A 25,564-nucleotide genomic window follows, 5' to 3' on the forward strand; every position below is an offset into this window, starting at 1 on the left:
ACCTCTTGCCCACCATTATACTATCCCTGGTTGCTGGATTCTGAAGGCATCAACCTATCTTTGAAGGCATCAACCTATCTTTATCCCACCCACATACTACTGTCCACAAAGCTTCCTGTGAGAAAGGAGGAAATCTTGCCATTTGCAACAGTGGACCTTGAGGGCATATGCCAAGTGAAATGAGACAGAGAAAAATAAATACCTTATTGTCTCACTTAAATGTGGAATCTAAAAAAAAAAACCAAATTCATAGAAACAGAAAGCAGATTTGTGGTTGCCAGAGGTGAAGGGGGATGGAGCGTTGGGGATAGGGGGAATGGGTGAAGGCAGTCAAAAGGTACAAACTTCCGGTTATAAGATTAATACAGGGCTTCCCTGGTGGCGCAGTGGTTGAGAATCTGCCTGCCAATGCAGGGGACACGGGTTCGAGCCCTGGTCTGGGAGGATCCCACATGCCGCGGAGCAGCTGGGCCCGTGAGCCACAACTACTGAGCCTGCGTATCTGGAGCCTGTGCTCCGCAACAAGAGAGGCCGCGATGGTGAGAGGCCCGCGCACCGCGATGAAGAGTGGTCCCACTTGCCGCAACTAGAGAAAGCCCTCGCACAGAAACGAAGACCCAACATAGCCATAAATAAATTAATTTTTAAAAAAAATTAATACATTCTGGGGATGTAATGTACAGTTAATTTTTAAAGATAGCTGAAGGGTGAGAAAGCCAGAAGGGTTCCTTAAAAGGGGGCCCTTATCACCTGCAGCCTAAGAGCAGACTCAGCTGAGGAGCATGCTGGGAACTTATTAATGAGTTGAACTCCAGAAAAACTGGAGTTTACAAAATGGTCACACTGGGTGATGTGGATGCTGGTGGTTTGCAGGTTACTTTTTAAAACAATGGGACAATGGGACTTCCCTGGTGGTCCAGCAGTTAGGACTCCACGCTTCCACTGCAGGTGGCACAGGTTTGATCCCTGGTTGGGGAACTAAGATCCTGCATGCCACACAGAGTGGCCAAAAATAAACAAATAAATAAAATAAACAGTGGGAAGAAAAAAATAAAACAATGGGAAGAGGATATTTTAATCTCTAATCCTGCTGCAGAAGCAGGTATGTTCAAGCTGCTTAAGAAGTAATGTTTGTCTTTGTGGATACAGTGTAGAAAAGTACCAGGCAAGAAAGCAGTGGAAACAACAAGCTGAAAAAGACTACACTGTAAGCCCTATTAAAGGTGATCTCAGGATTCACCTGACGGGTCTTCTGAGTCACTCCTGACCATTCCCTGGAAGTAAATATTTAAACTAAAGCCAAGGTGATGGTGGTGATGGTGTTAACTGTATAACCCTTCTCTGTTCCTCAGTTCAGTTCTTATAAGAGGTAATCTTTTGGCCTCTTGTCATATTGCATTATAGTAACAGACAACTTCTAGCATAGGCAAATTAACCCTAACTGAACGTCTGTTTTAACCCTACCCTTAGATTCATCATCAAAATAATCTTGACAGTTTATGTCTATGGTCCAGCATCAGGCCCAATTTCTCTAGAGGTTTTATATATATATACACACATTCCTAGCCTTAGAGAATTTTGCCACAATAATCAGGCATTAATTGTGAGAAAGAAATGGGAGTGGGAGGAGGGGGCACAGAGGGTAAAAAGAAGACATTTGGGAGATATTTGCAGAAATAACATAACTCTGGGTAGGTAGGCTTTAATAAGGAAGTCCCACCCTTTCCATTTACTTCTTACAAGGCTTTTAACTTATCCTCCCAACCAAAACCAAAAGCAAATTAAGTTACTGAAAATGTATTTACTTCTTGGGATGGAAGTATATCTGTCCTGTTTTCCCTTTTCCGTCAGAGGCAGCTCCCTAAAAACCCAAAATACATACACACACACACACACACACACACACTCACTTTCTCAAACACAAACAAAACATGCATTCAAGTGATTGTTTTACATTTTCATAACATTTTAACATTTAATAGAAACTATGTACGATAATTTTTTATTGTATCTTACATAAGATAGCCACTACAGAAATTTACATAGGTAGAAGCAAGATGGATGGTTAAGGAGGGCCCAGTCCTGTGGGGTATTTTCTCAGAGGCTATAGGTCAGAGTTCACTGAGGGGAGGGGCTTCAGATTACCCAATTAGGTGAGAAGTGAGGAAAGGCTACAACGGGCTGCTAGACAGAGATGACCAGCCATTGGGTCCATCAACATCCCAAAACTTGGGAAAAAGCATTACAAAACTCTCTCTCCCCTTAGGCACAGTCCCAAAATACTCTCAGTCTCAGCAGCTCTTGACGGGAATCACCTGTCTCTCTTCCTTGCCTAGAGTGGGAAGACATTCACAATTTTTAGACACTGTTGGTCCCTTCCCCCAACATTTGGTTTGACTATAGCACTCAATAACCCAGAAGAAAAACAAGGTAGTCCAGGTTGTCCTTTAGTGAGAGACGGTCAGAAATACTTGTTTAAATGGGAAATACAAATCCTCCAAAGTCAACTGATTCCCAAAACAAACTATCAACTGACAGAAGTGGGTTCTGGCTTTCCGTTTGCAGTAGCCACTCCACTCTGAGGCAGTGGTGCAGAGGCTTTCTCAGAATTTCGAGATCCCTGTGATCTGCACCCATCTCCAGCCATCTGCATCTGGCCCTGTTAAAAGAAAAGTCACTTTGGTTACCAACTCATTCACTGTGGTCTGAAGCATGAATCTGACATATAATGCCCATGTATAGTAGCAACAAGAACAAGACAGCAGATATAACTCTATGCAGTTGCTCTTCCCCATACTTAACTATCCCTGACCCTTGGAGTCAGAAGTCATTACTTGTAGCATTCCTGAGGCCCTCCCAATGGAAAGGAGAGCTGTGGGTTGTTTCTTCCAAATGAAATAGCCATTCTCTGCTGAGGTTCCAGAACAGCCAACAGATCACAGGAAGACAGTCTTCTGGGCCTCTGTTTGAAACCAACAGCTGTAGTATAACTGCAGGTCTTCAGTCAGGGCCATGAGTGTCCCACCCAAAGCTCAAAGAAAGAAGCCAAATCATGCGGCTTGTGCTTAACTCTATGATGAAAACAATTCCAGTGCTGAACTCTCCCTTAAAGCAACAATTTTCCTACATTCCTTGTCTCAACCTTTTCTAGTTAACTAAATAAATTTGTCCTGCTCTCCCAGATATGGGGACCAGGAGCTAGTAAGTGTTCTCTCTAAGGCCCATCTGGAGAACTGCCATCCGAAGCACCTTCACAGCTAGTGATGACAACCCCAATCCCCAGGAGTACATGCTAGCCATAGCCAGCAGGGAACCCTCTGCCTGGCTGGAGTTGTTCTGCACTTGCCAAAATATCCACTGGGCCTTCAGCAATTTCTTTGACAGGATGATCTTCAAGGGTTAGTGAAGGATCAAAAAGCAAGGGTGAAGGAGGGCACTGCATACCGTCACCCACAACATCCAAGTCCTAGGAAAAGAAAGAGAAAAAAGCCTGTCAGCAATACCAAGGGAACCAATAAGCTAAAGCTGGCATTTTTCAGCAAACCTCGAAGAATTCTCCCTTACTTCCCTCACCCCTTGCCTACCTTTAAAACAAATAACGATTTCCCCAGAGTGTGCAACAAATGGGATAAGATTGAAAAGCACTGAGAATTTTTTCCTTGCTGCCAGATATAAAGCACAGACCACTATAGTAGCTTTAAAAAGCATATTTTTTTTAAACAGAAAAATTCAGAGGCGAAGGTAGAACAGGAGCTACCAGGGGCTGGAGATAGAGGGGAAGTGGGAGTTACAGTTTAATGAGTACAGTCTCTGCACTGACAGAAAAGTCCTGGAAATTGATAGTGGTGATGGTTGCACAATGTTTTGAATGTACTTAATACCACTGAACTGTACATTTTAAAATGGTAAATCTTACATTACAAATATCTTACCACAATAAGAAATATTTTTAAAAAGCATATACTGGGAACTCCCTGGTGGTCCAGTGGTTAGGACTCTGCGCTTTCACTGCCAAGGGCACAGGTTCAATCCCTGGTTGGGAAACTAGGATCCACGTGACCAAAAAAAAAAAGCATATACTTCTAAGACTAACTGTAGTCAACATCTAAGTTCACCAGTGATGAATCTAATATGGGCAATCAGCATAGATGCAAATTAAAATGAAATACTGCCTTAATAGATTGGACAATATGAGACCACTTGATTAATATTCTAATGGCCACAAAGTAAGCCAGTGAGCAAAAGAGGAAAGGGGATGGGGGAAGAAAGAAGGAAGATGAAAAACTCAAAGTTCTTCCGAATGGCCAGGAAACATTTTAGTTAAGTCCCTATCCCCAAAGAGAAAAGTCCCTGATTCTTAAACCTAACATATCCAATTGCTCTTTTAAACACCCACACACAGGGGGACTTCCCTGGTGGTCCAGTGGTTAAGACTCCGCGCTCCCAATGCAGGGGACCCGGGTTCAATCCCTGGTCAGGGAACTAGATCCCGCATGCCACAACTAAGATCCCGAGTGCCACAACTAAGACCTGGCACAGCCAAATAAATAATAAAACACACACACACACACAACATTGTATTCTACAGACTATGTTTCTTCCAACTGAACTGGCCATTCCCACAGAGGGGCTGAAGCCAACAGACCATAGGAAGACACTGCTCTTGGCTCCTGTGTGAAACCAATAGCTACAGCAAACTACTGGTCTTGATTCAGGGTCTAAAGCACTATAAAGACTCAGACAATATGTCAAACTGACTTTCATCCCTCTGCTGTCTAAGCATCTATTGCTAAACTCTGCTTCCCAAGAGTGAAAACTACCCAAGGGTTTGTACTCTCCTGTGTCCAAGCTACTTTATAGAGGCTCTATGTTTCCAGTAATTGAGCTTCTTGAGAAAAGCTAAGTTCTGTGCTTTTAAAATAAGTCTAAGAGTTTGAAATCCTTTCCCTTTCTTTGCTGTGCTGATCACCGAAAACAAGAATCACATCCTCAAGATAATTAAGGTAAAGAAAAGAATACAATTAAAGGATGTGCTGGACTTAAAGCTGCTCAACTTAAGCAGAAACATAAGGAAAAGGATACAGTTGGCTACCTAACATCTATTTCAGATGTGTTAGAAACTTCTGTACTATCCACAGAAACCACCATGTTCTCACACTGTTAATTAAGATTGTGAACTGTTTTCTCCGATTCTTTTAGTATGCACAATTATTATGCACTTGATCCTTGAACAACGCCGTGGTTAGGGGCACCGATGCCCACAGTCAGAAATCCGTGTATAACTTCAGTCAGCCCTCTCTGTCCATGGTTCTATACCCTCAGATTCAACCAACTGTGGATCATGTAGACTGTAGTAAGAATATACTGGGAAAAAAAGCTGTGTATAAGTGCACCTGCACAGTTCAAGCCCGTGTTATTCAAGGGTCAACTGTATAAATAATTAACTTGAAATTTAAAAGAACCCATTTAAGCAGTGTGGCAAAAGGTTTCCAAGTCTCAAGATAACAGTGGTACAGAAATTTTTCAAAGAAAAACAGATACTGAAAAGTCTTTCCTCACATACTCAGTGTTGTCTTTTATAAGAATTAAAATTGGGAACAGGAACCTAAAATAAGAAGAAAGGATCAGCAGAAATGCCTATCCTAAGAGGAATGTTTGAATCAGGACACAAAGACAGAATCTACATTTTGTTCTGATGTCAAAAACAGAGCTCAAAAAACAAACACAAAAAGAGAGCAAGCTCAAAGTAATAGGATTAAGGTATTAAATTCTTATTTGTCAAATATCCTCGGATCAAAGGACAGAAAACAGGCAAGTGTTAATAGCCAGAACGAAAGGCTGAACTTTTACCCATATAAATAGCTGATACCTGGTCCTCCCACAAGTAAAGTTACCAGAAATTATTAATAAGTATAACAGAAATGATATCTAAGAAAGAACATAGGTAAGATTGCTGGGTGGAATTCATATAATTAAGAAATTATTTTTCCCCAGCAAAAGACTAAATATATCCAGAATTTATGGGAGGACAAAAACTCTTTTCTAAAACAGAATTGTTTCAACATTTTCTGGAGAATTTTTACCTCCAAAGATTAAGAATAAAACTACTTTTTAACGACCAGTGTGGTTCATCTAAAGTACATTAATACAAACATAACAGATGATCAAGTACAAATAGCTGATTATCATTTTTAAACCTCTAACAAAGGTCCATCTTAAAAACCCATGAGATTCTCAAAAATAGTTACTTCTTATACATTCTTTAAAAAATTCATACCATAAAATAAATATGAAAAGATCTGACAATATATTTTTAAATGCTTAAAAATTAAGATTCCTTAAATGTCACTTTTAGGCTATGATCACATCTTATAATCTCTAATATTTTGTGTTAATAATCTCCACAGAGCAAACAAGAACATAATCTTCAAACATACTGGAACAGTCATATTTTCTTAGCTCTAGATCATCAAAAGTTTAAGAAAACACTATTTAAAACTAACGCAAAGGGGCTTCCCTGGTGGCGCAGTGGTTGAGAGTCTGCCTGCCGATGCAGGGGACACAGGTTCGAGCCCTGGTCTGGGAAGATCCCACATGCCACGGAGCAACTAGGCCCGTGAGCCACAACTACTGAGCCTGCGCGTCTGGAGCCTGTGCTCCGCAACAAGAGAGGCCACGATAGTGAGAGGCCCGCGCAGCGCGATGAAGAGGGGCCCCCCGCTTGCCGCAACTAGAGAAAGTCCTCGCACAGAAACGAAGACCCAACACAGCCATAAATAAATAAATAAATAAATAAATAAATAAATAAATAAATAAATAAATAAATAAATAAAACTAACGCAAAAACAGGTGAAAGGGGAAAAGCAAAAAGGTCAAAACAGCAATGGCTCTAGAAATTAACAATCAGATGAAATAAGAGTTAATAACCTAGTACATCTATGTAAAACCCATGTGCTAGTTACTACATATGTACATTAAACATTTGAAGGGAATTTGGCAATGTAGTGATTAGGTTATTTTTTAGACCCTATAAATCTGCTCGTTACTAAGTTTAAAAAAAAAAAAGGAAAGATAGCACCTCTTTGGGTTTTCTTCACATGTAAAATGAAGGCAAGTGGACAAAAATCTGTATCAATCTAGGGCTATCTATTCATTTACTCTCTTCAACATAATCTCATTGGAGAACTCTGGGAAGCACTGGAGTATATAATCTCTAAGGTTCTCATATTCTATGAATCTGTTTGAAAGAAACTTCTTAAAAAGCAATTATAATCAGGATTATAACAAAAATTGTTTGTTATAAATGAAGTGACAAAAATCAAGTTCACTAATCCTACAAACACTATACAACCAAAAAAGGAGAGGGGGTAGTTAATTGGCATCAGTTTACTTTTTTGGGGGGCCACTCTGCACAGCTTGTGGGATCTTAGTTCCCCGACCAGGGACTGAACCCAGGCCACAGCAGTGAAAGTGCCAGGTCCTAACCACTGGACCACCAGGGAATTCCCTGGAATCAGTTTTTCTTAGTGCCACTTTTTCAGATATTAGCCTGTCCTGATATATCTTCTTTAGTGAGCAACACTCGAGGCCACCCAAATCCTGCTTCTACCCCTAGGCAAACAATCTTGCAACCTATACTGAATTTTCCATTTAGATTTGTCACTTTAAATATGTCACAGTTATACAGTGATACAAGACACCTTTATTATGAAATTCAGAAGAATTATCTTCAGAAGAAATAATGAAGACCTTTATCCAAAAGGCTAAAGATTAAGCAAAGTGCCAAAAAAGAGATGGAATGTCAACTGATCCCTAAAGTGAATGATATACTAGGGTAGTGCTAATTAGGGAAACGAATGCAATCAGAGATGGGTTTATGGGCTGGGACCAATCAAGGAGCAGGCTGAAAAAGGTAGAGTAGTGTACACACTTAGAAGGCTATAAAAGTAAATATTTAGGGAGGTCACTGTTGTTCTGGTCCATTCACAACAGAATCTGTAATAACATATCAAAAATGAAAAACAGTATGCAGAGCTAAGTTTAGAGTCATTTTTAGGGGGAGACACATTAATCTGAAAATGAGAACTCTTATAGGGCCAAAACACAAATTTACATTGTCGAGTAGATATGAGAATTCATTTGTATTATTAAGATTCAAGTGAATTACTTACCTTGTGGATGGGCACCAAATTTTCCAGCTACACAAATCCAACCATAATCTTGACTTTCCAATTTCCCTTAGTTTACAATTTCCCTTATCATTCCCTCAGAAAAAAAAACTTCTGTAAATTTAAACTGTCTCTAAATGAATATGTTAACATACAAATACAACCATACACATATCATTTCAAAAAAACTTATCAAAGTTGTTTTTTTTTCTTTTTTCTAAACCACAAAAGACTAACCTATTCTCACCATTAATAAATAAGGCCTTGCCTCAAGGGCCAACCAGAGCAGAGCTTCTCTAACTTACATCACTGAACTCCAGAGGTAAACTCTCAGTGGGCTGAAGCTCAGCAGCACTCAAGTACAGATCCATGGGGCCGGCTTCCAGATCGTCTGGCACAGACAGTACCTGCTCGGGCTTATACATCTGAGGAGGCAACTGGAAATGCAGTGGGCAGCAGGGATCCTCAGAGAGGCTTACAGGAACTGGTTTGTTGCAGGGTACCTCTTCAGACCCCTGGCAGCATTTGAAGAGAACCTGATTCGTGTCCTGACAAATATCTGTAGAAAAACGGTCAAGGGAAATAAAATGGATCTATCGGAGGCACAAAAAAGGAGGTGTCTGCCATGTAAAATTCAAGGTCTGGACAACACAAGATATTTGGTTACATTTGATACAGAACCAAATGCAGGTAGCAATTTTTAAAGTTACTTCTCAAATTGTCATTTACTAGCATAATTCTAGCTCTACCAGTAATGTAAAACTAGTCCCCAACCTCCATTTAAAGTAGAGACACTAATCTTGTTCTCCCTATGAGGGTCAAATGCAAAACATTTCAAAACATAGTGCTAAGCAAACAGCAGTAACAATCCTAGAAATCTGTACCTATTCAGAAGAAACATGTCATGGTAAATGCAAATAGCTTGCAGAGGCCCCTACCAACCCCTTCCAAGAGTCAAGAGATACAATGTTGCTTCTGCTGTTAAGCAGACAGGCAAAAACTTCCTCAAAACTTTTTGAACCTTGTTTCCAAAATGTTTACATGATAAATTTCTTTAAAGAAGCAGGGTGTTGGGGAAAATAGAAGCTCCAGTAATAGTAACTAGGTATCCTATCCTGACAGGAAATAAAATTAAATTTCCACACACACCCCCTTTTTCAGTGGGGTGGTATCACTGGAGTCCTGTTATGATCCCAAAAAGAAAGGGAAGAAGAGGGCTTCCCTGGTGTCGCAGTGGTTAAGAATCCGCCTGCCAATGCAGGGGACACGGGTTCGAACCCTGGGCAGGGAAGATCCCACATGCCGCAGAGCAACTAAGCCCGTGCGCCACAACTACTGAGCCTGCGCTCTAGAGCTCACATGCCACAACTACTGAGCCCGCGTGCCACAACTACTGAAGCCTGTGCGCCTAGAGCCCATGCTGCGCAACAAGAGAAGCCACCGCACCGCAACGAAGAGTAGCCTCTGCTCGCCACAACCAGAGAAAGCCCGCGCGCAGCAACAAAGACCCAATGCAGCCAAAAAATAAAAATTTAAAAATTTAAAAAAAGAAAGGGAAGAAGAAAACAACTGCTTATGGCACATGGGAAGAAGTACTCCAGGAACGCTCCAGGAGCCCTAACAACTTCTCTTAAGGGTAGAAGCAGAAAAGGGCTATATTTCCAAGTTGGCAAAGAAGTTCTGTGGGATGAATCAACATTGAAATCATGATTAGATAACAAAATTCTGATTCAGGTCACTCTACAAAATACATTTTACTCAAGTTTTATCATTTCCTGAAATCCTAACTACATGGTTATTTTCCCTAGATTAACAGACAACTATTATTTCAAATTTGGGCCTATTTTTTAAACCAGAAAGCAAAATTTTCTGTAAACTGACTGTACCCAGGATTATGGAAGTATGGGTAATTTTTATCCCCCAAATTTTAAGGTAATTTTTTGAAGTTAAAAAATCTAATGTACATTATAAATTTAAAACCAAATAAAACCTCTTGAAGAAAAGCCATTTTTTTCAATCCATTCTTAGAACTTGATAAACTCTAAAGCAGAGTTTCTTTCATAGCATCGCCACCACTGGCATTACAGCTATCTGTGCACTGTAGAATGTTTATTAGCAGCATTCCTGGCCTCTGGCCACTAGATGTCAGTAGCACCCCCATCAGAGTTAAGACAAACAAAAATGTCTCCACACATTGCCAAATGGGGTACAAAGTGGCCCCGGCTGAGAACCACTACTCTAAAGGAACAGTATATAGCTCAAAGTAAACAAATAGTTATTCAATGAAAATCAGCGCTCAAATGAACAAACATGAATCTAATGGGAACAATCAGATTTGCAATCTCTATGTGCTTAAGAAGCTCAATCTTTTTAAATTATTAAAATTTTAAATGTGAATCCATTAAATTGTTTCAATTGGAACCTTTTTCATATAATTCGAAGGATTTTCACAAGTCTCTTATTTATTTAATATCACAGTATCCTTGAAAAGCCCTCCCCCATCCTCCTCCACCCCCTTTCCTTTCAGATAGGGACAACAGACAAAGAAGGGAATGGTTGACCTACAACTAGAGTCTGGGTCCTTCACTTTCAGTCCAGTGGTGTCTCCATTAGACCAGAGTAAAGAGTTAACAGGTCACCAATGGCAGTCGCATCTTTCTCTGGGATAAGGACTTAAGGAAGGGTAAGTGACTTAGGCAACTACAGAGTGGAAAGGAAAAGAGCATAAAAGAGAAAAATAATACTTCCCTTCTCTTTTCAAATACATTTTATTTTCAACTTTGCTCTTTAAAATATTAATATTCTAATAAACTATCTTGAGTATAGTGCTGTTAAGTCTAAAATACTCCTTAATATCCATAAACTGGGTTTTTTGCCTTATAAAGTAATTCAAGGTCACTGAAGAAAACCTGAAAAGTACAAAGCAGAGGGAAAAAAGGCATTCATAACCCCACCATCCAAAAATAGTCACATTTCTGTTACATTCCCTCCTAGTATTAGTTCCATGTAGTTACAACATACTCGACCGAATTCCATATTCTATTTTTGTCACTATCAAACATTTTCCTATGTCATTCATAAATTTTGTTAAATATAATGTTTAACTCCTGAACATATTCCATACTATGCTGTGTCACAATTTTCCTCTCTATTCCCCATCTCTGAAAATTTTAAGGCTCTCTCCAGTTGGAGGAATTCTGTGTAACAATATTGGTCTGTATTTGATTATCGTCTTAAAATAAATTCTCAGAGGTGACATTATCATATCAAAGAATATGACTATCATCAAACTGCTTTCTAAAAGCCTGTGCCACTTTACAGTCCCACTGGCAGTGTTTAGAAGGGCCCATTTCACCATTCCCTCACAAACTTTTGAAACTTACTCGTTAAATCTCATACATAGATAAGTGTCAAATTTATAGATTAGGGAATTCCCTGGCAGTGCAGTGGTTAGGACTCAGGGCTCACACTGTCAGGGCCCAAGTTTAACCCCTGGTCCGGGAACTAAGATCCCACAAGCCGTGCGGCACAGCCAAAAAAAAAAAAAAAAAAGTATGGATTAAAAAAACTTCCTTGTTTTATTTCTTATTTCACTTATTTATAGTAAAGGTAAATACTTTTCAACTATTAGCCACTTCTACTTTTAATCTGTCCATAGATAGCCTTTGCCCAATTATGTTTTGAGCATTTATCTTTAGTTTTTAATTACCCTGCACAAGAATTTTATATATTAAGGACAGTAATCCTTTACCAGACATTTGTTACAATAATTAATAAATAGGTAAAATATTTAATAAGCAGAATAGAGAAAAAATCAGTTTTCCTTTCAAAAGAGCAAGAAAGTCTTCCTTCCCTTCCTATTAAAGAAAATACATTTTACTTTCCAAATATTTGTATATCTTGCCAGGCAAATGAAATCCAGCAAGATTTATGCCTTCCATATAATGAAGATCACCATATTTAAACAGTGCATTTACTGTGAAAGTAACTTTCTCAATCAATGTCCACCATATAGATGCACTTTCACAATTCAATATACAGCTCAAAAAATTTTACAGCCCAGTAGTAAATGTAAGTTTCCTATTTGAATGAAGTCTAAAATACACAAGTCAGGGCCCTGACCATACAAAAGGATAATATTCAAAGAAAGCTCACATTTCAGAATCATCCGACTGTTTTTGGATCCTCAGCAATTTTTTTGTAGTAATTGGATTTAACAGTATTATAATTCTAATGAATGAGTTAAATCAGGGATCTCTAATTTTTGGAATTCCAATATTAATCAACTACAAATAAGTATTAGCCCACATCTATCACCAATGACTGAGATGTTTCTTTCTAATGAATTGACCATTACATTTCCAAAGTTCTGAAATGGCCAACAGACCATAGAAAGACACTTCTTTAGGCTCCTGCTTGAAACCAACAGCTTCAGCAAACTGCTGGCCTTGATTCAGGGCCAAAGGAAAACAAAGACCTTCAATTAACTAAACTATCACAGATCCCCACTAGCCTTCAGTCTAGCTAGCAAACTGAACAGAGCAAAAAGATACGGGTAAGGCAGTGTCTGGTCATTGGAAGAGACTGATTGGAACAACGAACATCATCCACAAAGGCCAAGCACCTCTGACTGGAACGAGTGGTATGGGCCTAAAATGGAGAAAACAGGTCAGTCAAAACAAATTATCTATGAAAACCTTACTTATATAAGAAAAGTGTATCCTTAAAGCCTAGAAACTTGAACATTTAACAAATTTATTCACCAATACTATGCAAAAGGAAAAAAAAAAATTTAAACCTCATGTCCAAATAATGAGTCAACCATAATTCGAAATACAATTCCTCCATATTACAAAAGTGTGTGATACACAGCCTAATGGTTTTCAAACTATTGTGTCTCTTAGCAGAACCCTTTTTAAATCGTAATCTTACATCGAGCCTCAAAAAACAGAAAAGATAAAAATGTAATTACTCTTTCTTTTTTTAAATTTGACCATTAATTTTATTTTTGGCTGTGTTTGGTCTTTGTTGCTGGCTTTCTCTAGTTGCATCGAGTGTGGGCTACTCTTTGTTGCAGTGCACGGGCTTCTCATTGCGGTGGCTCCTCTTGTTGCAGAGTATGGGCTCTAGGCTCGCAGTATTCAGTAGTTGTGGCGCATGGGCTCAGTAGTAGTGGCTCACGGGCTCTAGAGTGCAGGCTCAGTAGTTGAGGCACACGGGCTTAGTTGCTCCACAGCATGTGGTATCTTCCCAGACCAGGGCTCGAACCTGTGTCCCCTGCATCGGCAGGCGGATTCTCATGCACTGTGCCACCAGGGAAGCCCAAAACTGGACTTACTCTTACTGACACAGAGACCAGAGGCTTGAGGAACAAATTTAAGAATGATCACTTAACTCTGCTTGTCAACCTTACTTCCTGACATTCACTGCTCCTATTATTCTACCTATCTTTCTGCCTTCTAAAACAAGAGTCCCAATCTATTAGGCATTCTGTGCCTGTTTCTGAAGAATTTCTGAACCAAATAACTTAGAAATCTATGGCAACCCTTCAATATGCAGATGAAAATAGAGTTCAGTTATCAGTACAGGCACAGAATTGATCAGAAGGGAACTAAAACCCATGTCTCTGCACTTCCAGATAAGTGCTCTTTTCAATATACCCCACGTCCAGTAAGTTAGATTTCAGAACCAAGACTGTACAACAGTGTTTTGACAATTACCCTAACTCTGTAAATAAAACAAATGTAACACCTTAGAGGTATATACAAAAATTACCTGTTGGGCGGCACCATCTGTGGCCAGCATTCTGCGCTCCTTCAGCTGCCTATGTAGTAAGGCTTCCACTCCATAGCGCTGACGATACCGCCGAAGACATTTTAGACGCTTTAAGTTCTCTCGTTCTTTGGCAAGAAGTCCCTCTGGGCCAGTCAGGAGACTACTACCTAGAACATGACAACAGTCAAGATGTTATCTGCCAAGCAACCAATCAAGGATGCGTCCCCAAACTAACAAGAAGAAAACAGGAAAATCTGCCCATACAACAGTTTCAAAAGCAAATCCTTCTCCAGTCCAGGTAACAAGACAAAAGTCTAACTACTACCAAATTCACATGTTGAACCCACAACAGCTTATTGGAACTGGCATAAAACTTGCCTAGAGCTTCATGTTCCACTTTGCGATTGTGTAAGTAACGTCGCTTCTTCTCTTTGAGTAGATGCTGAAGTCGTTTAAACTGGTCAATGTACAAGGACTGCAAACGAATAAGCTTCTCACGCATAATCAGGGCCACTTCTTCCGCTGTGTAGACACCAGCATGCCTAAAATAAAAGAGACAATTCAAAAAGGATAAGAAAGCACAACAATAAAACCCAAGCTTAGAAGGAGAAAGGAGTAAAAGGTGAGACTTAGATTTGCAACAATCAGTCAGTGCTGAGACAATCACCTTATTAAACAGGAATGTTTTCACACAGCATTTTACCATTTAAGTTGTTACTCAAAAACAAAACAAAAAAGAAAATTCCCAAGAATGGATACTAATGTATGATATCATAATATGGGAAAGGGGAAATGTTTCATTATTTTCCCCAGTTATTTGCATTATGTTTAAATAGAGTAAAATATAAAATACTCAAAATTTTTATTAATCTACATTCTTGTTCCATTTAATAATTTAATACAGAAAAATCACTTACAGTCAGGACAGCTTAAAAGTGTTTAATTTAGTAGCATGTATCTCAATACATTTTCATTAAAGCACAAAAGATAACAAACAATTATGACTTCTAATTTAAAAATATACTCATAGGGAAATACACTGGCGGTCCAGTGGTTAGGACTCCGTGCTCTCACTGCTGAGGGGGGCCCGGGTTCAACCCCTGGTCCGGGAACTAAGATCCCACAAGCCGCACGGCCAAAAATAAATAAATTAATTAAAATTAAAATTAAATAGAAATAAAAAATAAATAAAAATACAGTTGTATTTTGGAGTTTACACAGGCCCTCAAAACACTGGTCACCATGGCTAGTCAATGTCCTCAGCTCATTTTGACAATATTCTCAAAATATAGTACCCTGGAGTAACCCTTAATTGCCAAAGATCTAGATCCACATCAACTTTATTAAGCTTTGCCACCAACTATGAATTAACAGAACTTAAAAAAAAACTTATTCTAGTGATTAATGAGGTCACATAAGCAAATCAGTTAAATGTCAGTTTAATTAAAGACTGGTTCCTGCCTCTGATTTAACTCAAAGTTTAAGAGATTAAGTGTAAATTTAAAAGATTTTTGGTTCCATTTGTCTTATGTGATCATTATATAAACAGAAAGAACAAGCTAGATATATACCCTGACTTGCTATTTTCATATTTTGACTAAGTAAAAATTATTTGTTATTTAAAAGGCAATACACACAAATTACATACTAATTTTAAATCCAAAAATATGTGCTCTTTAAAATTTAACTCTTAAATCACTGAAATACACAGAATAAAATTATTAACTTTAGGACTGAAAGCAAGTAATCTCTGCCAAAAACTTTTCCTAAATATAAATAGGAGACAAAACTACTACCTGCGTATAAGAGAAGTACAACTACAAAGTACTCTGAAATAAAAATAAGTGAAAAGAAATTAAGAACCAAAACATGAAAAAAAACCCCAGCAAATTACAGAAATAACAAAATCTAAGACTATCAGAAAATGTGAAAAGGTTTTAAAAATATCTACTGTCTAAAAAAGGTGACTAGGTTATTCACATTCAGGAAAATGGGGCATGTTTGCATTAATATGTCTGTACCCCCTGAAGTACTGAGGCCTTAACCTAATACCAAGTTTGTTAAAATGAAATTAATTTCATTGTACCCTGTCAGAAGAGAATTTAACCAATGATCTGCGGACTATAATTTATAAATGGGAGGCCAGTACAATTAGAATTTACTACAAATCATTTGGGGCGGGGGTGGGAGAGGATGAGCATCCTAACTAATATGAATGCCTAGTTCATGTGACAAATGGATCATTTATTTAAAGATGGATGTCCCAGACATTCACAGCTAGTTATTAAAATCATGTACTAATTCTTCTTGCTCTGATATACACAAATATAAATCTAGGATTTATTATTAGAATTCAACCTCAAAAAAGAGAGTCACCTTATATTCTATTATTAGTGTCTCTTCTTAAAGTGCATTCTCTCAAATTTCTTCATTTTGATAACAACGATGAAGACTAAATAACCTGAAGTTACCTTTACCAAAACAAGTTCTGGATGTATGTAGAGGTCATATGATAAAACTTACTTTTTAAATAGGGAAAGATTTAACAATTACTCTTAAGCTAAAACTTCACCAGTGTTGGATGTTGCTGGAAACAAGCTTTTAAAGATTACTTTTTACAAAGCAATTAAGTAAATGATTATTTTGAGGGAAATCACATATATGTACCTACAGTGAGGAAAAAATATGCCAATAATAATTCTAGTTAGGATAAAATCTCTAATGACATCATCATAAACAATTCAAAAAGAACCGTTTCTGAAACAAGCAAGTGAAGATATATGCTATAAACTGTTAATGATTCAAAAATGATGACAAAAACATTGGCACCAGGACTTCCCTGGTGGCACAGTGGTTAAGAATCCACCTGCCAATGCAGGGGACTCGAGTTCGATCCCTGGTCTGGGAAGATCCCACATGCCGCGGGGCAACTAAGCCCATGCGATACAATTACTGAGCCTGCGCTCTAGAGCCCGCCAGCCACAACTACTGAAAACCGTGTGCCTAGAGCCCGGGCTCCGCAACAAGAAAAGCCACCGCAACGAGAAGCCCGCACACCACAACTAAAGTAGCCCCCACTTGACGCAACTAGAGAAAGCCCGCATGCAGTAACAAAGACCCAATGCAGCCAAAAATAAATAAATAAATAAAAATTAGCACCAAAGATGAAAATTCTTAATTAAAAGAATTTCATTAAATACTTATATTAAATATAAGATAATATGTAACCACATTAATGAATTAAATATTGTAAGCAGACAATTAACAACTCTATTTACATCTCTAAAAATGCATATACGTATAGTACTATTTACTCCCGCTGGTGGGGATCTCCAGGTATGGAGGACCAACTATGGGACTTGAGCATCCTTGCATTTTGGTACCCGAGTCAGATCCTGGAACCAATCCCCCTCAAATTATGAGGGACAACTGTATTTTAGTTGGTCAAAAATTTTTTTAAATAGTATCACTGGGAGAATTAAGGAAAGCCTTATATTTAGTTACCTAACAGTTGAGCACATCTGGGGCTTTATTTTCCCCTTTGAATTTTCCTTTTAAAGGAAACTAACATCAAGTACCTAGTTCTTTTAACATTTATACTTCTCATAAAATTAACCGGTGTTTTGGTTTATATAGCAATCTCTTGTTAAGTCAGATAAGAGTGAATGTGTCCCCTAGAGACTGATCCACTCTAGATTACTACTGACAAAATCGAGTTTCTGGACCTTCAAAACTGAGCGTTTACCACACCAAAAGGCAGTCACTCTGTGACCCTACAGTGTGTACACCTCCTCAAAGAAGCAAGTTTGGCATTTCTAGAAGCACAATGGAGGAGGGGGGAAAGAAAACACATATATATTGCTTGGTATAAAGTTTCTACTGTAAAAGAATCCTGCTAGAAACAAACATTCCTTCTCAAACTACTTAGATGGACTCTCCAAACAAGTACTTCCTGAATAGCTTACTACATCAAGATTACTTAAATAGATGAAATTATTCTACTCAGAAAGTGTAATCGTAAATGACTTCTTAGAAACTTCAGAATCCAAGGAATGAAGAAAATGCTATTCTAAGAATTTGTCAAACACAGTCAAGTCTAGAAATTCATTACCCATCCCACTATTCAGAGTTCTTCCACCTGAACTGTCAGTGAGAAGTGTCATGAGACAGAAATCAGAAAGAAAACAAAAACTAAACCCAAACCATGAGACATAGAAACATGAAACTTCTGAGTGGCAATATGTCTACAACTCCAAAGCGAACATGGGTTAAGTAAAGAGCAGAACCTTAGTAAGATATAATTAGGTTGATTACTCACTTCTGGGTTTCTAAATCAGCTTCTCTTTCTTAGGCATGAAACCAAAGGAAGCTCCTGAACACCTTTTAATTTTTCTTAAACAAATAAATTAATTAGACAGAACTTTGCAAAAAAAAGTAGTTATTCAAATATAATCACTTTATTATTCCTGAGGTTTAAGCCAAGAACTAATTCACATCAATTTTCTCTTCTCTAACTGATCTCCACCCACCTCCCACTCCTATGTCCAAGAAATCTATTTTCTCCCCTACACTTTCTCATGCGTAGAATCTGATGTCCCAAAATGTTCCCAAATTAGAAGACTTCTAAAAAAAAGAATCAAATCCTACCCTGAAGCAAGATGGTGATGAACAATGACACTTTAATACGCAGAAGCTATTTATTACTGCTCACAAATAGCTATCTTCAACCCTCCTAGGTTATTAATCTACGAAACAGCATGCAGTACTACATTCCACATACTAACTACTAAAATATTTAAAAGCCCTATGTGGAGTTACAACTTACTTTAAGGGATCTTCTTGATCACTGTCTATGCTATCAGCTTCACTGTCAGGGTCACCTCTCCATGTCTGATCCACAGTAATGGGTTCCTGCTCCCCATCACTCCAGCTGTCTTCATCTGAGGCAAGGAAGGGAGAGCAGCCATTAAGACTTCCCACCTCTGTAACTCCACCACACAAAACTAGATTACTTGACACATCAACCCAAATCTTAAAATTAAAAAAGCTTAGTACAGAGGCACTGACAAACAAAAATGGCTTAAGAAAATACATCCCAAGTGTGAGTACTTATAACACAAAAGAGTTAACCATGCCCTCAAAGGGACAGAAAGGCCAACTCAAAATTATTCTGTTTCCTGAAATTACCTTACCTAGCAAAGATGGTACGTATAAAAACAGCATTGAAGGAAAGAGTCAAACTCAGGATAGTAAACCTAAGCACACACTACTTAAAACCAAAAAGAATGGTGAACAACATGGCAATCCTGAATTCTCACCAAATTGCCTATGAATTAACAATAATATTGTACTATCAAGTGCCACATATGTTCAAGGCACTGTGCTAAACCAAATTAAGTTCTTTGTTAACTTTTTTCCTCCTTTTTCACTCTGGGAGAGAAGATCCTTACCCAGAATTCGGGTGGCTTCACTGCGGCTACTTTCTGGAGTCTGAGAACCCAGCTCTGTCTTGGCATATGAGCTCAGCTGGCATAAGAGTGTTTCACCCACAGGCCCTGTATTGGTCTTCTTCATTTGAGCATGAAGTGCAAGGGCATTCCTACGGGCATGTTCAGCACAGAAGGACACCCTAAGGAGACAAAATATTAACATTTTATACTCTGGTTTTCTCTTAAAAGAGTTCAACTATTTTCACAGACACTGATCTTTAGATCATTTTCAGGAAATTAAAATGACTATTATCTTCATTTATAAATTAAAAATGCCAGTAAAGCTAAATAATTTAACTGGCCCAAGGTCAACTCATTTGGTATTACTAATGGGAAATGCAGGTAGCATAACCTAGTAGTGCTCTATCCATCAAAGAAAACATTCCATCTCTAAAAATGCTGACATCATTTCACAACAAATCAAAGAAATCCACTTTCATCTTTCAAAATTGGTTCTGGAAGACAACATTTTACTTCAGTATCAATTCACTGTAGGTAATAAGATGTAGGACACAATTTTAAAACCAAATGATATATGCAGAATTATCTCGCCGAGTTACGTTTCTGCATGGATACTTTTGCTTAAATGATGAAAGCTATGAAGTTTTTCCCAGAAAAATACATATATATTAATGCAATTTTGCATTATTACTTAAGGTTCAAGGACAGCCAAAAGAGTCGTGGAACCTAGGGTTAATAATAATCCTTATTTTACAGATAAGGGAAAAGATCCAAAGAGATAACAAACTGACCCAACTGGGAGTTGTCTCCTTCCAGTTTTCACCATTTTTTTAAATTTTCAAAGGATATACCCATAACCTCAATTTTACAAGCACGTGACATAAAAAACTTGGCAGCTACTCCCAACCCACATCATGCCACATCCTCCTCTCACTTAAAAACTGAAAGTACAAACAACAGATATCTATACATATATACCCATCTTTCTTCTCAGGCTTTGGGGCAGCACTGGGACATCTTTTTCCATTCTTCGTAGATATATAACTACACTGCTTGAAAGGTGCATTCTTGTCTTCAAGTATATGCTTAATGCAAAACTCCTGCCCCTCCAGACGAGGTTGCGAGCATGGGCGATGAGTAAACGAACAAGATAGGGGCTCCTGAGACCTGGGCACTGGGGTGATCCTCCCCCGACTGGTCGGCAAGACGTGGATCCGAATCCTGTTCATACCAAAACCTGCAGGGTCACACAAAAGATCAAAAAGCCCTTACCCTTCCCGAAAATTCCTGCTCCACGATATCTGGGCAGACTGCGCGTGGCTGACAAGACAAGCGGAAGTCACGCTCCTTAACTCCCCTCCGCCCAGGTCTCCCCAGGCGTTAGTGAATTGCCTCACCTCAACTTCCCAGTCCAAGCCCGCCCCCCACCCCGACCACCGCCAGGCTGAAAGCATCTCAAGGGCTCGCACGGCCGCGGCACGAGGGCGACGCGCCAGCGCCGGCCCCACGCGGCGCGGCAAACCCGCAGGGCCACCCGCCACCCCCGCCTCCGCGCACGCCGCCTTTGTCCCGGCCCGCCTCAGAGCTCACGGCTGGGCCCAGCCCATCCTCGGCGGCCAGTGCAAGCGCCATTTTGTCCTAAAGCTCCGGGCACCGGAGAATCTGGGTTCTGGGAGCCTAGAGGAGGAGACTGACCCTGACGCTGACTTGCGGCAGAGTAGCGGCTCGGAACGGACAGACGGGGCAAGCAGCAGCCTAACTGCAAAGGCGAAGAGCAAGCGCCGCCGCCATCTTACCTTTGCAGCCGCGCCGCGCGCCTTACCGTCTGGCGGAGCCAGTCGCTTCTAACCAGTCCTTTCCGGGCTCCCAACCGCTGATTGGCTACTGCGCCTACAACTCTGTGTCACCATTGGCTACCTATCGAGCCTGGGAGGGCGGGGCGCTGAGAAAAACGCGGCTGGGTGGCTAGAAGAGCTGTCTGTCAGTAACTCAGCTCCAGAGAGAGTGAGGCGGCGGGAGCGCCGGCTGTGGAAAGCGCTCGCTGAAAACGGATGACTTTCCATCTCCCATCATAGCTGGTGTTCAGGCCGCATTTGGCCTCTCTGCCTGTGGTCCTAGGCCGCGGCTACCTCACCACCCCTACACAGTGGGAACAAAATCGACATATAGAGGCCAAAGGATCACTGTACATTTGACTCTCATTGTTTACAGGAAAAGGCTTTAGTTTTGTGAACAGTTCACCGATGGAAACATTTTTTGAGTGTTTACTAAGTCTGGGAAATTACATATATAAACATTTAATTTTCAGAACAATCCTAAGAGGAAGAAGCTATAATCTCCATTTTACAGATAATGGAGGAACAGAATGAGCCCATATCTAGTAATTAGGGGAAGAAAGCGAATTTGAACCCCGCCCTCATTCTTTATCCCTTTTATTCCCTCTCATATAGTGAAGAGCATTGGATTGAGAATCAGGAAATATGAGTTCTAGTTGAGGCCTTGATTCTCTAAAATTCTCTACAATTCCATGCTAAATAATGCAGGTATATAGAAATGGCAGACACAATCCCAATTTTATCATCCTCTAAGGATTTTTAATTAAAAGCATCTCTCCCTTCTTTCATCTCCACCGCCTCTGGTAGACATGAACCAACATTTTCTCCCCATAACCCTTCTGGATCTTTTTTGCATCCCATCCTTCCCAAGCTCTCACCTGCTGTCAGTTTCATTTAAGTAAGCTATTTCTCCATTACCAATGAGCAGGTGAGCGTGTTTCAGTGGTGAGCGTGGTTCAGTGGTGAGCGCAGAGAATCTACAAAGCTGGAGAACAGCAGTTTAGGCATAAGAAGTGATTAAAACCGAAATGGGTAAAGGAGAGCTTATACCTGCTGTTTCCCAGAGATTACGGCAGTCCTAGAAGGCCCTTTCATGAGATTCATTCATTTATTGAGCACCTAAATGCCAGGCACTGGGGATACAGGGAGAACAAGAACAATAAACCTGCTCTTTCGGAGTAAACATTCTAGAGTAGTTTGGGATTGTGGAGGCAATACAGCCATTAAATAGCAGCTATGAGTTATGTACATAAGCAAACACTCCAACCCTCAGAAGAGGTACAAAGACATTTGTTATAAACACTCTATAACTCAAAACTAGGAGAGGCAGTCACATTACAGAAAATATGGGAATTTTCAACCAAATGCAGTGGTATCAAAAAGGAATATTAAAACTACTACAGGGAACAATGTAAAGAGGCATTAGGGACTAGATAGAGATGCAACAGAGGCTTTAATTAGAGCGTCTACTAAAGGTCTTGGGGGAAAAAAAAATCTTTCCGCTAAGCCCAAAACAGACCAAAAAATGCTATTTAGAACCACTTCTGGACTTCCCTAGTGGCGCAGTCGTTAAGAATCCGCCTGCCAATGCAGGGGACACGAGTTTGATCCCATATGCCGCGGAGCAACTAAGCCCAGGCACCACAACTACAGGGCCTGCGCTCTAGAGCCCGCCAGCCATAACTACTGAAGCCCACGCGCCTAGAGCCCCTGCTCCACAACAAGAGAAGCCACTGCAATGAGAAGCCCTCGCACTGCAACGAAGAGCAGCCCCCGCTCACTGCAACTAGAGAAAGCCTGCGCGCAGCAACGAAGGCCCAAAGTAGCCAAAAAAAAACAAAAAAACACTTCCTTCTAAGTGGGGGCAGAGATATTAAATGGTCAAGATATTGGCAAATTCTTTGTGCTTTTCAACAAAGTAGATGGCTGTTTTTAATCCAGTGAACACTTTGCTAGCTACTGAATAGGTTAAAGTAGACCTGAGGCTGTTCGTAAGCAGCGGTTAGGAAAGATGAATTCTTAAAGGAAAGAGAATTTTTAACTCGGAGTTTTGGGGGCTAATCCCAGAGAAAAAGTGTGTTTGTGTGAGAGACAGAGAGAGAGAAGAGATAAATAAATGCCAAAATCCTGCACTTTCTATAGTCATCCTCATCTTTTTTCCTTCCAGTTTCTTGGGCCAAACACTGGGAGTCATCCTCGACTTCTCTTCCAACCTTATAGCAGATCCTACTGGCTCCAACTTCAAGATATGTAACTTCAATACCTTCAGCGCTTCCAACCTGGTCCAAGCCACTCTCATCTGTTCCCTTAATTATTGTGAGAGTCTCCTTACCCTTGACTCTATGTAGTCCATTTTTCAACAAAGAAGCCAAATGAACATTTTTTTTTTTGTCCATGCCTCGCTGCTTGCAATGGTGCAGGATCTTAGTTCCCCTACCTGGGACTGAACCAAGGCCCTGGCAGTGAAAGCACCAAGTCCTGACCACTGGACTGCCAGGGAATTCCCCGCCAAATGATCATTTTAAAACCCAAGCTAGATCATGTTACTTCTCTACTCAACACTTGTCAATGGTGCTCCATTTCACTGTCTTTATAATGGCTTACAAGGCCCTACTGTATCTGGCCTTTTGCTGCTTCTCTAACCACATTATCCTACTACTTACTCTCTCCTCCTCACTCAATTCTATACTAGCTACACTGGCCTCCTTGCTCTTTCTCAAACATGCTAGTATCTTCTCACCTCAGAACCTTTGCACTTGTTTCCTGGAATGATCTTACCCACAAATATTCCTGTGGCTTGCTCTCTCACCTCTTTCAGGTCTTTGCTGAACTGTGATTTCGTAAGGCCTTCCTCCCTAGCCATCTTATTTCCAATTTCAACAATCCTACTTACCTACATGCACACACAAAATCCCTGTCCCTCCTTCCCTGCTTTACATTCTTACATTCAAAGTACTTATCATCTAGCATATTATGTTTTACTTGTCTCCCCTACAACTAGAATGTAAGTTCTATGAGGGCAAGATGCTTGCTTTGTTTACTGCCATATTATCTTCTGTAAACAGTATATAGTACTTGGTAGATACTATTTTCTAATGAAGGGATAAATGAAAAGCAGGGAAGCGCCTGAAACTACTTTTCAGAAAAGATGAATCTAGTTTTCAATTTTAACTTTTCATCACTGTGATTTTTTGGCTACCTGTTGGTTTTGAGTGTTATGTGAAATTAAGAAAAGGGGTTAAGATTCCACAATGCAAAAAAGGTAGCACGAGACATGTGACAATCCACAAATCAAATCAATTCAACAGAAGCAGGCCCCCCAAATCAATTCAGCAGAAGTAGGTGCCAGAGCTAGAGATTACAATAAATACAAGCCTCTAAGGGAATCCACAGAAGTCATAGAAAGGGCTTCAAACTTTCTACAGAAAGTTGAATGACAGAGATCAAGCCAATCTTATTGGCTCTCAAAAGTGTCAGAGAGACCAGGATGATTTACTGATCATAAGACGAAACCTAGCTCTACACCAGTTAGTTTAACAAACCTCTATAATTGGGGATCCAGCTGTTCGGAAGTTTATATTGATTTATACCTCATCTATTGCCAAGGATGACACAGTTGATATCTCTTTTAACAAAAGCAAATGACTATTTATGACTCTATAATAAATTTATAATATCATCCATTCTCACATCATTCATTTACTACTTCTCTATTCTTCCATTCAAACCAGACCAAAATTCCTAAAACATCAGCAGCTTCCACAAAAGTTTCAGGAGAGGCACAGCAAACAAAAATCTTAAGTTGTCTTATTTCAGAAAATGGAAGGACGGAATGAACAGAACTCAAGACTCAAGTGATTTTTTTTCAGAAGTGTTGAACATTCTGTTAAATTTATCTTTTGTTCCTTTTAGAGTTTTTAAACTATAGCTACTCCTAACTTATTTTTTTATAATTTGAGCATTATAGCATAAAAATTCTTTCCATTTAAATGGGTAATTTGCAAGATTTACCTTCTGTGTGTGGTTTTATTATGTCCCAAGAAAAGGGTGAGTATTCCCTATCAGCTTTTCCAGGCACCACCAAGGCTATTAATTTTTTCTTCCAAAAGCACTGCTGTCTATACCAACATTTCAGTTTTCAAAGAACCAAATATACAATTATGAATCACTGATAGTGCTTGCTAGATAAGCAGTACACGTTGCTATCATCTGTTAGAGCTATGTATTTTTCTGTGTACCAGTCACCCTTCCAGGTATCCATGCGACAATACAGAATGAGGGGTTTTTCCCCTCTGCCACATCAGACTTTATACTATCAGGTTCACTGTAATGATCA

General features: G+C 39.6%; 3 protein-coding genes across 4 annotated transcripts in view; 1 reads left to right on the forward strand and 2 right to left on the reverse strand.

Annotated features, from left to right (window-relative positions):
- Positions 1-25,564, forward strand: part of SPMIP11 (sperm microtubule inner protein 11) — a 115,316-nt gene that overhangs the window by 24,736 nt on the left and 65,016 nt on the right. The window lies entirely within an intron of this gene.
- KANSL2 (KAT8 regulatory NSL complex subunit 2) lies at positions 1,987-20,622 on the reverse strand (the record flags this gene model as incomplete). 2 transcript variants are annotated; one of them, XM_082352486.1, is made up of 9 exons in its annotated part: positions 1,987-2,659; positions 3,347-3,466; positions 8,576-8,727; positions 12,722-12,818; positions 13,944-14,106; positions 14,318-14,485; positions 18,769-18,883; positions 19,394-19,572; positions 20,372-20,622. In XM_082352486.1, the coding sequence occupies 9 exons, from the start codon at positions 20,620-20,622 to the stop codon at positions 2,528-2,530; spliced, it is 1,377 nt and encodes a 458-aa protein (XP_082208612.1). In that variant the 3' UTR covers positions 1,987-2,527. The 2 variants fall into 2 exon arrangements, with proteins under 2 accessions (XP_082208612.1, XP_082208611.1); XM_082352485.1 differs by having other exon boundaries at positions 8,474-8,727.
- The window catches only part of CCNT1 (cyclin T1), a 37,332-nt gene continuing 33,260 nt past the window's right edge, over positions 21,493-25,564 (reverse strand). The window contains exons 9-10 of the mRNA XM_082352393.1: positions 22,107-22,213; positions 21,493-21,532 (exon numbers count right to left, since the gene is read on the reverse strand). Of these exons, the coding sequence (XP_082208519.1) occupies positions 21,508-21,532; positions 22,107-22,213 (132 nt within the window). The 3' untranslated portion in view covers positions 21,493-21,507. The remainder of the gene's footprint in view (positions 21,533-22,106; positions 22,214-25,564) is intronic.

This window comes from Balaenoptera borealis (genome assembly GCF_965194805.1).
Source record: "Balaenoptera borealis genome assembly, chromosome: 13".
NCBI classification, from domain to species: domain Eukaryota; kingdom Metazoa; phylum Chordata; class Mammalia; order Artiodactyla; family Balaenopteridae; genus Balaenoptera; species Balaenoptera borealis.